General features: G+C 41.4%; 1 protein-coding gene across 4 annotated transcripts in view; it reads right to left on the bottom strand.

The window, feature by feature from the left end:
* Positions 1–5,060, bottom strand: part of TMEM241 (transmembrane protein 241) — a 115,864-nt gene extending 110,804 nt beyond the window's left edge. For all 4 annotated transcript variants that reach the window (XR_007121804.1, XM_047696648.1, XM_047696650.1 and 1 more), the window contains exons 1-2: positions 4,910–5,060; positions 752–798 (exon numbers count right to left, since the gene is read on the bottom strand). Coding sequence is in view for 3 of the 4 variants with exons in the window: in XM_047696648.1 (XP_047552604.1) it covers positions 752–798; positions 4,910–4,981 (119 nt within the window). In the remaining variant the exon portion in view is untranslated. The remainder of the gene's footprint in view (positions 1–751; positions 799–4,909) is intronic.
* Positions 5,061–14,469: the final 9,409 nt, after the last annotated feature.

Raw genomic sequence — 14,469 nt, 5'->3', positions numbered from 1 at the left:
GATCTCTCTGCCTGCCTCTCTGCCTACCTGTGATCTCTGTCTGTCAAATAAATAAAATCTTTAAAGAAAAGAAAATGGTCCAACTTTATGAAAAATGATAAGACAAAACAATGTGATACCATTTGCGGTTCACAAAATCATCAGAGAAGGAAAAAACAGTCATGGTTTGAATACAATATTATAGAAACTCCCACAGACAATGTAAATTGGTAACACATTTCTGGAAAAGAATTTAATATTCAGGAGGGATACTAATAAAGTTCATATTCTTTAACCCAAATTTCTTATATGGAATCCATCCCAAAGAAATAGCTAGAAATTTGACAGACTGGAATATAAAAATCTCTGATAACATTGTTGTTTTTATTCCCCCCGAAATAGGACACAATTTAAATGCCCATTAATAGAATGGCTAAACAAATTACGGTATGTCTATTTCATTTAAAAAATCTATGTACTCATTAAAAATATTTTTTAAAAGATTTATTTCCTTATTTGAGAGAGAGAGAGCATAGGAGCAGGGGGAGGGGGAGAGGGAGAGAAAGAACCTCAAGCAGACTCCCTGCTGAGCTTGTAGCCCACGGTGGGGCTCGATCTCACAATCCTGAGATAATGACCTGAGCAGAAATCAAGAGTCAGAAGCTTAATCTACTGAGCCACGAGGCACTCCTAAAAATATTTTAAAGAACAGCTAATGATGCTGGTTGGATATGTCCCACAAATGTGTATAAAGAGCATAAAAGATACTCACCCTTGGAATAATGTAGGGTAGGTAAATTTCAAGACAGACAGGACATACTGAAAAACAAATACCAGATTAATGGACATTTTCAAATTATTGAGAGTTGATTGTATAACTAAATAAATCCCTATTGAAGAAACATAAATACACTCAAGTTTCAAAAAGGCTTTTATCTACCCGCCCCCCTGCAAATCACACACTGGGCAAAAATTTTTAAAAAGAAAGACCTTCCAAGTTATAGTAAAAAGACTGGGTCTGTTTTTTCCCAGTATTGTCAGAACCCTGACCACCTCTTGGTGGAGAAATGGAACTGGGACCATCAGCAAATTGGGATGAACAGCAGCTGGGTCTCTGTTGTGGATGCCCAACCACATAGCCTCTTTCCAGACCTCAGAAGTGCCATGTTGGAATTGCACCAACTGGAGAACACTGGCTGTGTCTCTTTTCCCAATATCCACGTTATCTACGGTCCAATTTATCTAAAAATCCAAACCCCTTCTCTGTTTCTCTTCAAGCAAGAACTGTATCTTAGTAGTCTTTATTTCCTTCATTTTTCCTTCATTTGGGGAATTTGGCTTTTGCATTCTAAAGATCTTTTTTTTTTTTAAACTAATTCTGCATCATAATTTTTTTTGCGCTTTCACATTTTAAGGATTTTGTAAAACCAACCCAACTAAGGTCAACATGTATTTCAATTATGTCTTTTACAATACTTCATGAATGAGGGGGCTGTGTTTTGTTTTCTGGGTATCTCTTCCTATTTTTTCCTACTATTGAACACTAAGAATTTTTGTAAAGTTTAAAAGCCATTAAAGGCTATAGACAGAGATTTTTCACATGATCTAGAAAACAGAATGGACTGGTATTGGGCAAATTTACATACTTATTTTTTCCCATGAATTAACCTACACATAGGCCTCCTCATATGAGCTCCTAAATGTCACAATCACAACTAACTGCTGAGCTCTGGTCTATATTCACTAGAGATGGACCTCCTTCTTTTCTGAAATCAATTTACTCACATAATTCCATATGCTCTGCCCCACCTTTCCCTGATATTTTCATTCCAAAACAGAGATAGAGAAAGGATAAAGTGACTGTCTAGGCCCTGGGCTCCTCACCCTTAACAACCTTCAGGAAGATAGTAAATATTTATTTAGTCTATTGTTTGCTGAGCTTTTTTGTTGATACTTGGGAGTAGATGGAAAAATGCTGAAGCTCTAACCTCACCTGGCTAAAGAGGAGTGAAGAAAGAAATCTCTGACAAATGGAATCTAAGTCCTAGTATTTATTCATTCAGCAATTCTTCATGTCACTGAAAAGTGTTGCTCAGAAAAAAATGCTCTTTGGTGGAATAGCATTGAGCGCACCTCCAGGAAACAGGAGCAATTTGGGAGCCTTTGAAAGGAGAACAGACGTGCACTTTGTCTCCAGGCTGAAGGCTTAATAGCTGTAAGGGGAAGAAGGACCAGCTGCTGCCTGGGCCCTGAGCCTGGTTATTGCCAGAACCTCCCAGAGGCCAGAACAATAGGCCACTCAGACTAGGTCAAGACTTGCTGTTCAAACTAAAATCAACCATTCATTTACACTAGAATCGATAAGACTAAAATTGACACGATTTTTTTGAATGAATTTTCTTTTTTTTTTTAAAGATTTTTATTTATTCATTTGACAGAGAGAGATCACAAGTAGGCAGAGAAGCAGGCAGAGAGAGAGAAGCGGGGGAAGCAGGATCCCCGCTGAGCAGAGGGCCTGATGCGGGACTTGATCCCAGGACCTTGAGATCATGACCTGAGCCGAAGGCAGAGGCTTAACCCACTGAGCCACCCAGGCGTCCCTGAATGAATTTTCTTTTTACAGCCACAGACAGAAATAGTTTGAGAAGGAAACTATACTGAGAAATAGGAAAATTAAAAAAAAAAAAAAAAAAAAAACTAGCATAGAGTCTTCTAAAAACTGGAAGAGAGGACCCTGTCCTGTAAACACAAAATGATCTACACTAATTCAAAAGAAAATTCATTTGGCAGAGGCTATAGGCTGGGGGATCCACAGTACAGCTCTTTTCTCATTTGGCCCCAACTTGGTCCAAGCCAACCTGCGATGGAGGCCAGAAAGAAGCATGACTGTCCTAGTTGAGACAATGGCATAATCTAAGAGTTACAAACTCCCTACCTGAGTGCCATTGTGAAAGACTACCTCTCCACCCCCTACCTGGGCCTCATATCTGCTTTCCCCTACTCTGAGTCCACTTCCCTTTTCCCCTTTATACAACCTTACCTCCCCTTCTCTCTGCCTTCTGCCATTATTCTTCTGCTTTCCATCTACTCGGACACTCCCAAGAGCCCTGAACCAAAGCACTCCAAACCATCGTGGAAAAATGGATAGGGTTTACTGTTTAAATTCTGAGGGTTCTTGGGAATCTATGATTTCTATTACTCAGATTAGATATTTCTAGAGACATGACAGTTTGGTTTCTTTTTATCTAGCACCTTGAGGCATGACGCACATGGAGGGTACTGTCTTTATTACACTGATCAGAAAATGGTGCAGGACCCCAATAAATACAAAAATAATGCCACAGATGCAAATGTGAGAGGGTATACTTTTCAGTGAACTAAATGTTATCTGCCTGCTTAGATACTTTGTTTGACTGTTTGTTAACCAATAATACCACTGCTCCTGCTCGTGGATTTGCATGAAAGACTTGTCACTCTTCCCCTTCTGATGATTATAAAGAGATAAAAGAAAGGTCATTCTGTTTTTAAATGAAACATTACCAATACATTCATCAGGTTTACTAGACAAATTAGAATAGTTAAATGAAAAGGCCAGGATTTCACAAATTCACTTATTCCAGAAAAGGTGCCACAATAAATCTTTTAGTTTAGCTACCTGTCCAATGAGGAAAAGACAAATCCATTAAAAGCTAGTAATCATTGTGTCATACTATAAGCAAAAGATTGTCTCTCCTTCCTTCCGTTTCTCCTAGACTAATTACCACTTACCTTATTTACCATGATTTGGGGCACTTGTCCAACTACCTAACATCATTTCGATTAATCCTCAGAACAGCTCTTTGAAGAGGACTTGCTAATCTCATCTTAAAGTTAAAAAACTTAGGTTTAGAGAAATTAAGGCCCCAAAGACCAGGTTAAGTGAAGCCAGGATGCAAACCCATCACTCCCTCCCAGAAAGGTACTATGTATGGATCTTCAAAGGCCCATCACCAGAACTAAAAATCAACTGGACATGGGGAAGAAGGGTTCTGGCACATCCTCTAAGTATACAGAAGACAGATGCTCACATTAAGAGAGAAGGTATTAGGAAATGCTACTTGTTAAATTTTGTTTTGTTTTGTTTTGTTTTGTTTTTTTTCCAGAGAGCAAGAGGGGTTTGGTGTTTAGGAGGCGGTGGAGATCCCACAGTGGGAAAAGGTAGTCCTGGGCCTGGTATTACCACTTTGTCTTGGTGTCAAGCCCAGTGTCCAGGACAGGAGGGGATGCCCCACTCTAGCTCACAAAGGTCCAACATTTCCCTGCATGGTACCAAATCCAAGGCCAATTTGCCCCTCCTAACAAAATAAAAAACATGGTACCGCTGCTTTTCTGCCTTTTCATAAAAAGGGTTTCATAACATTAAATAAAATTAGCTTTATATTTTACTTTCAAAATATACTGGAAATGTCTGAGAGATACTGGAAATGTCATTTTAAAAAAAGGGTTGGGAATTAGTGGTGTAAGAGAAAGATGGAGATGTAAATGGACTGATCTTTTCTATGTAAAAGCTTCCGGAATCTTGTGGGTTTCTGGGGCAGGGTGTGTTTCAGAAAAGAAAGCAGGGTTTGTCGGATTTCCTCTTCTCTTCCTTCCCCGAGAGAACAAGAGCCAGTTGCTTTCTTTCCCTTAAAAGTAGTATGCACAAGTCAAAATTAAGTTCCTGGGAATTTGCCAATCAAAAAATTCGGTGTCCCAGGAAATGTAAGGAATGCTTTTACAGTGCGGGAAACGGGGCCAGTATAGTCCAACGAATCCTATTTCTGAACAAGGATTCCATACAGAGTCAGCTTCCTCTCCACCATCATCAGGAAAAATCAGATTAACAGCTGGAGGCCGCATCTGTTCCACGTCCCACGTGCACTCACTGCCACCCCGCGTCCGCCCCCCTCACCTTGTTCGTGAGGTAAGAAGCCAGGTAGCAGGTGCAAAAGGTGAGGCCCACCAGGCACCTCCTCACGGACATCGGTGAGCCCGCGCCCCTTCCAGGGGACCCGTGGGGGAAGCTCCGCGACAGCCTCCGGGAGCCGGGCCACCGCCTCTGCTGCCAGGAGAGCCACGTGGCTCCAAGCTCCGCCAATCCGTGCGGGGACCGCCCCCTCCCCCACCGCGCGCCTGCCTCTTAAAGGGACCCGGCCTGCGCTGCCTCTCAGCTGCCCTGGGCTGGGCGGAGGAGGTCGGCGGAGAGCTAAGGTCAACCAGCGGCAGCTGCGACTGTCTGTGGAGAAAGGGCGGACAGGAGACACCGTAAAAAAAAAAGTCGAAAATGATAAACGAGGAAAAATTATTACCGTTTACAAAGCAGTTCACGACACTCCACCGCCGTTTAAAGAAAAATGTTCATCGCTCTCTGTAAACGGTGGGACCAAGATGATGTTCATACTCTACTGAATTTTCCCCATGTTCTACATTGAGTCTGTATTACTTTTGCAAACGACACCAAAAAGTTAATGAAAACTATTACTTTAAAAGAAGGAACACTGAGGAGCTAGAATGAGTATAGTTTCTTTGTTTGTTTGTTTGTTTGAAGAGAAGTCATTCCGTTGTGTTGAAATTTACATAAAATCAGAAATCCTCCCAAAGGTAGAGTTTCAAGCACTGCCCCTATCCCTAGTATATTGGGTGGAAATTTTACCTGGTTAGGCTTCTGGCAAACAGGAGTTAACATGCCTGAAACATGTTGATGGACTTTGTCAGGATCTAGAGGTACAAGTGTTCGCCACCAGCAGAAACATAGATTTTGGAAATGCACCACATACCCTGAAAACTTCACTTCTTAAATTTTGTATTCCCTGTGTAAAATTGTTTATCAAACTATAAGATCCAAGCAAACACTAGATGTATTGCCTCTACATAAAAGATAAACTGGGGCGCCTGGGTGGCTCAGGTCATGATCCCAGGGTCCAGGGATCAAGCGCCACAGGGGCTCCCTGCTCCAGGGGAAGCCTGATTCTCCCTCTCCCACTTCCCCTGCTTGTGTTCCTTCTCTCGCTGACTCTCTGCTGAATAGATAAATAAAATCTTTAAAAAATAAAATAAAATGTAGAAAAACTAAAAAGTAATCTTCCCTTGACATTATTTTAGTAAACCTATTTCAGAGCTAAATAATAAATAGTCTTACAAAGAAATGTTTTGCCCAGTAGAATTTCTTTGAACTCAATAGCTGGTACTTACTTGATGTTCTCTGAGCACATAAACAAGTTTGTGTTTGTGCCCTATTATTTCCTAGTTATTACCTAACTTATTTTTTTGACAGAATTTGTTTAACAAGCAGGAACAACCAGAACAGTAAAGAACCATGCAAATAAAGCTGTAGCTTTTTTTTTTTTGTAGCAAAAGTGCTGATAGATCGTTCCAGAGCCATTGATCGTTCCAGAGCCATTGATTTTTCCACAGCTGTATTATTCTGTTTCACAAAACAAACTAAACTAAGACTGAATGAAAATAAAATCATCAGGTCTTACACTGTCAAACTGTTTGATGTATATGAGATTGAGTTAGACCTAAACACACAAAAAGATTTAACTACCCATGTTGTTAATTGAGATCTTTGAGACCAAAAGATCATAGTTACTAATCTGTTTTTTGATAATGGGCCAAAAGTGCTTAATACCCGTCAGGAAAAAAAAAAAAAAAAGAGGGAAGCTCAGATATAACAATGCCTTTGGAGGTTTTCCCCCAACAAATCTCTCTTTCTTTTTTTTTTTTTTAAGATGTTATTTATTTGACAGAAAGAGAGAGACAGTGAGAGAGGGAACAAAAGCAAGAGGAGTGTGAGAAGGCAAAGGAAGCTCCCCACTGAGCAGGGAGCCTGATGCAGGGCTCCATCCCAGGACCCTGGGATCATGACCTGAGCCAAAGGCAGAGGCTTAACTGACTGAGCCACCCAGGCGCCCCCCAACAAATATTTTTTTTTAAGATTTTATTTATTCATTTGACAGACAGAGATCACAAGTAGGCAAAGAGGCAGGCAGAGAGAGAGAGAGAGAAGGAAGCAGGCTCCCCACTGAGCAGAGAGCCCAATGCAGGGCTCGATCCCAAGACCCTGGGATCACGACCTGAGCCGAAGGCAGAGGCTTTAACCCACTGAGCCACCAAGGCGCCCCCAACAAATCTTTTTAATAATGAATTTTTTTGACAGCACACATGGAGAATTCTCAAAAGATGGCAGAAGCAGCAGCATGCTTTTGGAAACACTATAAAGCCCACTTTAAGAGTAGACAAGCGGGACACCTGAGTGGCCCAGTTGGCTGAGTGACTGGCTCTTGATTTTGACTCAGGTCGTGATCTCAGGATTGTGGAATTAAGCCCTGCATTGGACTCAGTGCTGGGGATGGAGGCCATTTAGGATTATCTCTGCCCCTTCCCTACCCTCTCTCTCTTTCTCTAAAAAAAAAATAATAATAATAACTAAATAAAAATACAAACATCAATATTGCTTATGAAAATAGATGCAAACTCCTCAACAAACTCTAGGGAAAGGAATCCAGCAACATGTGAAAGGAGTATGCACACCAAGACCAGTGCGATTTTCCCCAGGAATGCAAGATTGGTTTAACACGCAAAAATCAATTCATGTAATACATCATATCAATAAAATGAAGCCACCCTCTTTAGCCACTCAGGTGCCCCTTCAGATATAGTTTAGACAACAAATCCTGAGCAAACTACATGAAAAAGAAATCCACTTAGCCACATTTTCATATTTAAATTCATATTTTGATTGCAATTAAAAAACATAACAAATTCACTATTTTAACCTTTTTAAAAAGATTTACTTATTTACTTTAGAGAGAGAGAGCACAAGGGGGAGGAACAGAGGAAGAGGGAGAAAGAATGTCAAGTAGACTCCTCGCTGAGTGTGGGGCCTGACGGGGGGTTGTCTCCTGAGCTGAAACCAAGAGTCAGATGCTTAACCAGCTGTGCCACCCAGGCAACCTGAACCTTTTTTTTTTTTTTTTTTAAGATTTTATTTATTTGTCAGAGAGAGAGAGAGAGCACACAAGCAGGCAGAGGCAGAGAGAAGCAGGCTCCCTGCGGAGCAAGAAGCCCGATGCAGGACTAGATCCCAGGACCCTGGGATCATGACCTTAGCTGACAGCAGTGGCTTAACTGACTCAGCCACCCAGGCGTCCCCAACCTTAACCATTTTTAAATGCACACTACAGTACTGGTAAGTATATGCACATTGTTGTGCAACATATCTCTAGAACTTTGCATCTTGCTAAACTGAAACTCTGTGGCTACTGAACAACTCCTCTTTGCCAGTTTTCCCCCAGCCCCCAACAACCACCATGCTACTTTCTGTGTCTAAGAATTTGACCACCTTAGATACCTCTTGCAAATAGAATCAAATACATATTTTTTATTAAATATTATTCTCCTTTCATTGTTCCTTTACAGTCAGAGTACTATACCAATTTTTTATATATTGTGCAGTAAAGGAAGCAAAACAGAAAACTTGTCATTAAAAAGTGCCAGTGGATTGCATAGGGATCAGAATCATTGAGTCCCAGCCAAACCCCACTGAACCATATCCATAACATTGCATTCTAGCGACCTTTTTTTTCTTTCTTAAGATTTTATTTTTAGGTAATCTTTATACCTAACATGGAGCTCGAACTCACAACTCCAAGATCAAGAGTCTCATGCTCTACTGACTGAGCCAGTCAAGTGCCCCAAGTAACCTTGTGAAAATATTGAGTCGTTGCTAAATACACCACAGAATGTCCTGCCCCTCTGCCTTGTCTTACAGAATTCCTTCTCCTGAAGCTAGTGTATAGCTTCTCTCCAACCTTCACGGCATAGTTTGGAGGCACCTCCCTCCTCCATGCAGCCTTTCCACATTTCATTAACCGGCTGTGAGTCCTGAAACATCCACTCTCTATAGCTGTTCTTCAGCAATGACTCATGCCCTCTTTTGAAATAGAACTGTAGGGCCCCTGGGTGGCTCAGTGGGTTAAAGCCTCTGCCTTTGGCTCAGGTCATGGTCTCAGGGTCCTGGGATCAAGCCCCGCATCGGGCTCTCTGCTTGACAGGGAGCCTGCTTCCTCCTTCTCTCTGCATGCCTCTCTGCCTACTTATGATCTCTGTCTGTCAGATAAATAAATAAAATCTAGAGAAAAAAAAAAAGAAAAGAAAGTGTTACTGTGCTATTCTGTAATGTCATGTGAATACATTATCTCTCCAGCTGTATCTGATAGTTCTTTGTTTCTCCCACAGGCCTTCAGGAGTATCCTAGGCAGTTAATAAATATGTGTTGATTGTCTGAAACAACTACTTGCAAATAGACTCAATCAGTTTCAGTATTAAAGACTAAAGAGTTTTATATCTGTTCTCTTTATTTTTTTAATTTTTTTTTTTTAAGTAGGCTCCATGCCAACATGGGGTTTGAACTCATGACCTCGAGGGTTGCATGCTCTACCAGCTGAGCCAGCCAGATGCCCCTGTTCTCTTTAGATACCGGAATCTGCTGATTCCATGTGTTTAGGCAGTGCAAATTCTAGAACAGCTTTGTCTCTGCTGAGCACCAGTGAGTTTATCAAGAAATAAATCTGGAGTAAATCTGGAGCTAAATCCATTAAGCATTGTGCTTACTCCATTTCACAGCGACGTGGCAGTCACACCACTCAAGGACTGATTCGTGAATAACATAGGACTATATGCCATTGTTCGAAAACCACATTTTTTATATTAATAATACTTATAAATGTGACCTGTGAACTTTTTCAATCTTGTAAATTTCATTCTATCTTCCTTTTAAAGATGTATACGGTTGGTGGCAACAGGGATATACCTAAATCACTAAAATCACTTAAATTTTTAACCCACAGGCCATAGTCTAACCTGGAACTCCATCCCATAGTGAAAAAATTTCCCTTATGACTACAGCCTGCCTTCTCTAAAACTTGAGCTCCCTCCGAGACTGTTCATCTCGCTCTGGAATAAGGGTCAAGGAATAGGGTCAGCATTCTTTGCTATCTCCAGAAGAACTCCCATGTAATCCTGCCTCCAACCCCTCAGGAAAATGGCTCTCCTCTGGCATCTCTGCCCATCCCTCCCTCACTCTGTCTAAGCTTTCTTACCAGCATCTTCTGCAAACCTCTGGGGTATAATCTGCAGCTGCTTACACTCACCGCACTCCACCCCAAGCCCTGCTGGATCTTGCTGGATGATTTTAAGGTCCATGTGGATCACCCATCCAACATGTTGACCTTTTACCCTGTTCCCTTAAGCTTCTGAACCTTCTCCTCACCATTGCTTCTCCGTGGCTTCGTCGGCACTACCTCTGAAACTCTTAAATAGCACTCTCTCTCACTTGCTCTCTTTCTGTCTCCTTCTCTGAGGTGAAATTCACCTAACATAAAGTTAACCATTTTATTTTTTTAAGATTCATTTATTTATTTTGGAGAGAAAAAGAGAGAGAGAGAGCAAGTGTGCAAGGGAGGGGTAGGGCCAGAGGGGTAGAGAGAATCTCTCCAGAATAGTGAGCTGAACCAAAGGCAGACACCTAACAGAGTGAGCCCCCCACGTGCCCAGTTGGTTTCCTTTAAATGCTACTCTCCTTGGCTTATAAGATGGCCGCCCTCTTGCTAACCCTTCACATGGATGTCCGTCTGTGAGTAGGTACCCTAGATGTCTTTCCCATAAGAACATCAGTCATACCAGATTGGGGCCCCACCTTACTATCATTATTTTACCTTAGTCACCTCGTTGGGACCTTATCTCCAAATAGTCTTACATTCTGAGATACTGGGGATTGAGATTTCAGTGTGTGAGTTTGGGGGGACATGATTCAATCCATAAAAGTTGCTTTTCATGGCTGAATAATATTCTATTGGGTGTATATACCACTTTTTGTTTATCCATTCATCCACTGATGGACATTTCAATTGTTTCCACCTTTTGGCTATCATGAACAATGGTTTCATGAACATTCAGGTACAAGTATTTGCTGAGTACCTGTTTTTAATTCTCTTGGGTATATACCTAGGAGTGGAATTGGTAGATTATATAATTCTATGTTTAACTTTTTGAGGAACTGCCAAGTTGTTTTCCACAGCAACAGCACCATTTTACATTCCCACAAGCCACATGGGAGAATTCTCCACATCTTCATCAACTCTTGCTATTGAGCCCACTACCTCTTCACTCTTCAACTCCATTAGGGCATTTCTCCACTGAATTTCTTCACTCAACTTCATCCACATCTCTTGTCCCTTAAATCCTTACATTCCCCCTAAAAGCTATCTCCATTTTCATTTCTTTTCACAGTTAATATAAACCACGTAATTCATCATGTGTGACATTGACTCCCCAGGTGTCAGTTTTCCGATCTATAAAATGGGGATGATAATATTCCTCAGAATTGTTTTAGGAACCAGATGAGCTAGGGAACACCTGGGTGGTTCATCGGTTAAGTGTCTGACTCTTGATTTCAGCTCAGATCATGATCTCAGGATCCTAAGATGGAGCCTTGCTTTGGTCACTGTGTTCAGGGGGAGTCTCTGGAAATTCTCTCTCTGTCTCTCTCTCCCCCTCTCCCTCTCGCTTTCCCCCCACTTGTGTGTGTACACACTCTCTCTTTCTCTCTCCCTCCTTCTCTCTCAAATAAGTAAATAACTTTAAAAAAAATTAAAAAGAACCAAATGAGCTAACTGCTTGAAGTGTTTATTTCAACACATAGTAAGCATTCATTAAATGGTAGCTATGATAGTGACTACCAGATTTCTAATTTTGACCCTTACCCTTTCTCATAAACTCCAGGCTGCCACTGGTCATTTTCTACTGCATCCATTCAGTTCATTTCATTCACAGATATTTATCGGTGCACCATACTAGGCAATGGTTACAACAGTTAACGTAATAAACATGGTCTCTGCTCTCAAAGAGTAAAAAGAAAATAGGCAAATAAGTGTGTTTATACATTTGATAGCTGCTATTTTCATAGGCAACTTAAGTTTAACATCAAAATTAACATTATGTGGGGTGCCTGGGTGGCTCAGTGGGTTAAAGTCTCTGCCTTCAGTTCAGGTCATGATCCCAGGTCCTGGGATCAAGCCCCGCATCAGGCTCTCCACTTAGCAGGGAACCTGCTTCCTCTTCTATCTCTCTTTGCCTGCCTCTCTGTCTGCTTGTGATCTCTTTCAAATAAATAAATACAATCTTTAAAAATATTAACATTATCTTCCCTCCAAACCAGATGTTCAGACACCACCATCTACCCAATTAACCAGCTGAAAAATCAGAAATCATTTCAGCTCTTGGAACTTCATTGAGATGCCTTATCTCCCATTCCACGACTACCCCTATTTGGTACTTACTACCAACATCAAGCACCAAAACCCAAGAATAGTATCTTGGGAATAGGAGCAATGAGATAAGAGTTGGGATATTCCAAGTCGCCTTATAGAAATAAATTTCTGAGACCTGAAATTAGTCTCAAACTATTAACACATTTAAAGAACATGTTAGTGGAAGTCCAGGCAATCCTCATCATTAATCACCCCGCAGGTTTTCCAGTCACCAGCCTCACCTCTCCCCATTCCACCCATCAGACAGCTGTCAGAATTATCTTCCTAGTTAGCAAATCTAAAAACATTATTCTTTCCATTTAAAATCTTTTAACGACTATTGTCTAAACTCTGAAGTTCTCAGCATTAAAATCTCTTTGACCTGGCCCTTCCTGCATTCTCCAACCCCATCTTTTACTTTGTCCTTTTTGAACTCTGCATTCAGGCTACATCAAACCACTTGCCCTTTTCCAGTGCATGTTGTATATAGTTCCTCCTTCTGTGGAAGCTGTCACTTACCCTACAGGTTATCTTAGTGATGCAGGCTTATCTTGCAAGATTGAGTTCAGTGTCATAAACTCTAAGGAATCATTTCCGAATGTCTGAGTAGATCTGACCTCTTTCCTTTATGTATCCCTGAGTGTACTTTGATCATAGCATCTTTAACAGTTAATTGTACTGTGTTTATGACTTCAAGGTTCATGAGGATGGGCAGTATTTTTATTCATATGTCACATCAATGGTAGGTACTACAGAGAGCACTCAATAAAAATGTGTTGAATAAAGTGATCTAGAACAAATATCCAGATTCTTAGTTCTACTTTTGACTACTTGTCCTTTTCTGAAACGTCCCCCAAAGGCCCCTCACCGGCACATTTTTGTCATGCACTGTGCCTCAGCCTTTCTTTCTGATCTGCTCTTTTCCCTTTCATCTTTTAGTTTAAAAATTCTTGGCTAATTTAATAGGAAACTCCAATAACTTCTCTCGGTTGATTCTCCCTCCTGTTTCTTTCTTATCCAAAATTGAAAGATCCACTTAGTTTCTGGTTACATTCATTTTTCTTCAACTATAATACCCTAGTTATAATTCTTTGAACCTTAAGAGGGAATGTGATTTCTACACACATTCACATATATGAGCAACATTTGCCAAGCATAAATCTGTATCCTGCCATATAGTTATAATTTCACTTTATTTTAATTTGAAGTTTTTGGAAGATTCAGAACATGTTCTTATCTGGAATGGCAAACTGTGTGCTAAGGGAAACCATCAAGGTGCGTATCCTAGGGATCTCAAGCATAGACAGGGATCCTGGTTCGGAACTGCAATTTAAGGAGAACATGGTTATTCAGTGTTTATTACTAGAATGTCTGAAAAGTCAACATGTACACATAGAGCTCGTCCCCTAGCCCAGGATGCCTGGGTTCACCACTCCTTTGTTTTGCCACTTAGCCCTGTGGCCTCTAGCAGGTTACTTCAGCTCTGTGTGCCTACATTCCAGTAAAATTGAGATTATGCTAGAAATAGAGTGCCCCCCAGTGAGAATTAATACAGTACTTTGGACAATGCACCAATATAGTAAGTGAAATGTAATGCTTAGCTATTTTTATCTGGTCACCTTATCAGAATCTACAAAACATCTCATCAAAACCTTTATTACGCCGTCCTATTTTTGCTCAATGTTCTGAAACACATTTTACAAATTTTCACTTTTGTGTCCCGCTTCCTGACGACAAACCGCAGTAACAACAAAATCCGACCTCTCCACACCAGCTATTTTCTGCTCCCCATGCCATCCCAGTTCAGAATTAACCCAGAAAATAATGGAAAGAAGCAGCCTCGTTTGTTTGTTGTTACAAACTGAGTAACACGCAGCCTAATTCATTTTAACTGGATCCAGATGCTGTCTCGGGCAGCGAGGTAGGGAAGGAAGGGGAAGGCGATGCGGCAACAGGGTACGGCCCGGCCAGTGGAAGCCACACCCGACGCCAGCTCCGTTGCGCACGGGCGACTGCGATCATAACTTTGAGCCAGAGGCCGGGGCAGCCCGAGCCGGGGGCAGCGCCGGAAGTGCGGGGGCGGGGAAAGGAGGCAAAAATCTGGAACCCCCGGCGGGCGGCCTATCAGAAGCCACGGTCCCAGCGGGGTGGGCGGAAGAGA

This window comes from Lutra lutra, chromosome 12, assembly GCF_902655055.1.
Source record: "Lutra lutra chromosome 12, mLutLut1.2, whole genome shotgun sequence".
Taxonomy (NCBI): Eukaryota; Metazoa; Chordata; class Mammalia; order Carnivora; family Mustelidae; genus Lutra; species Lutra lutra.
Note: the sequence above shows the minus strand (reverse complement) of the source record. Positions and strands in the feature narration are given on the sequence as shown.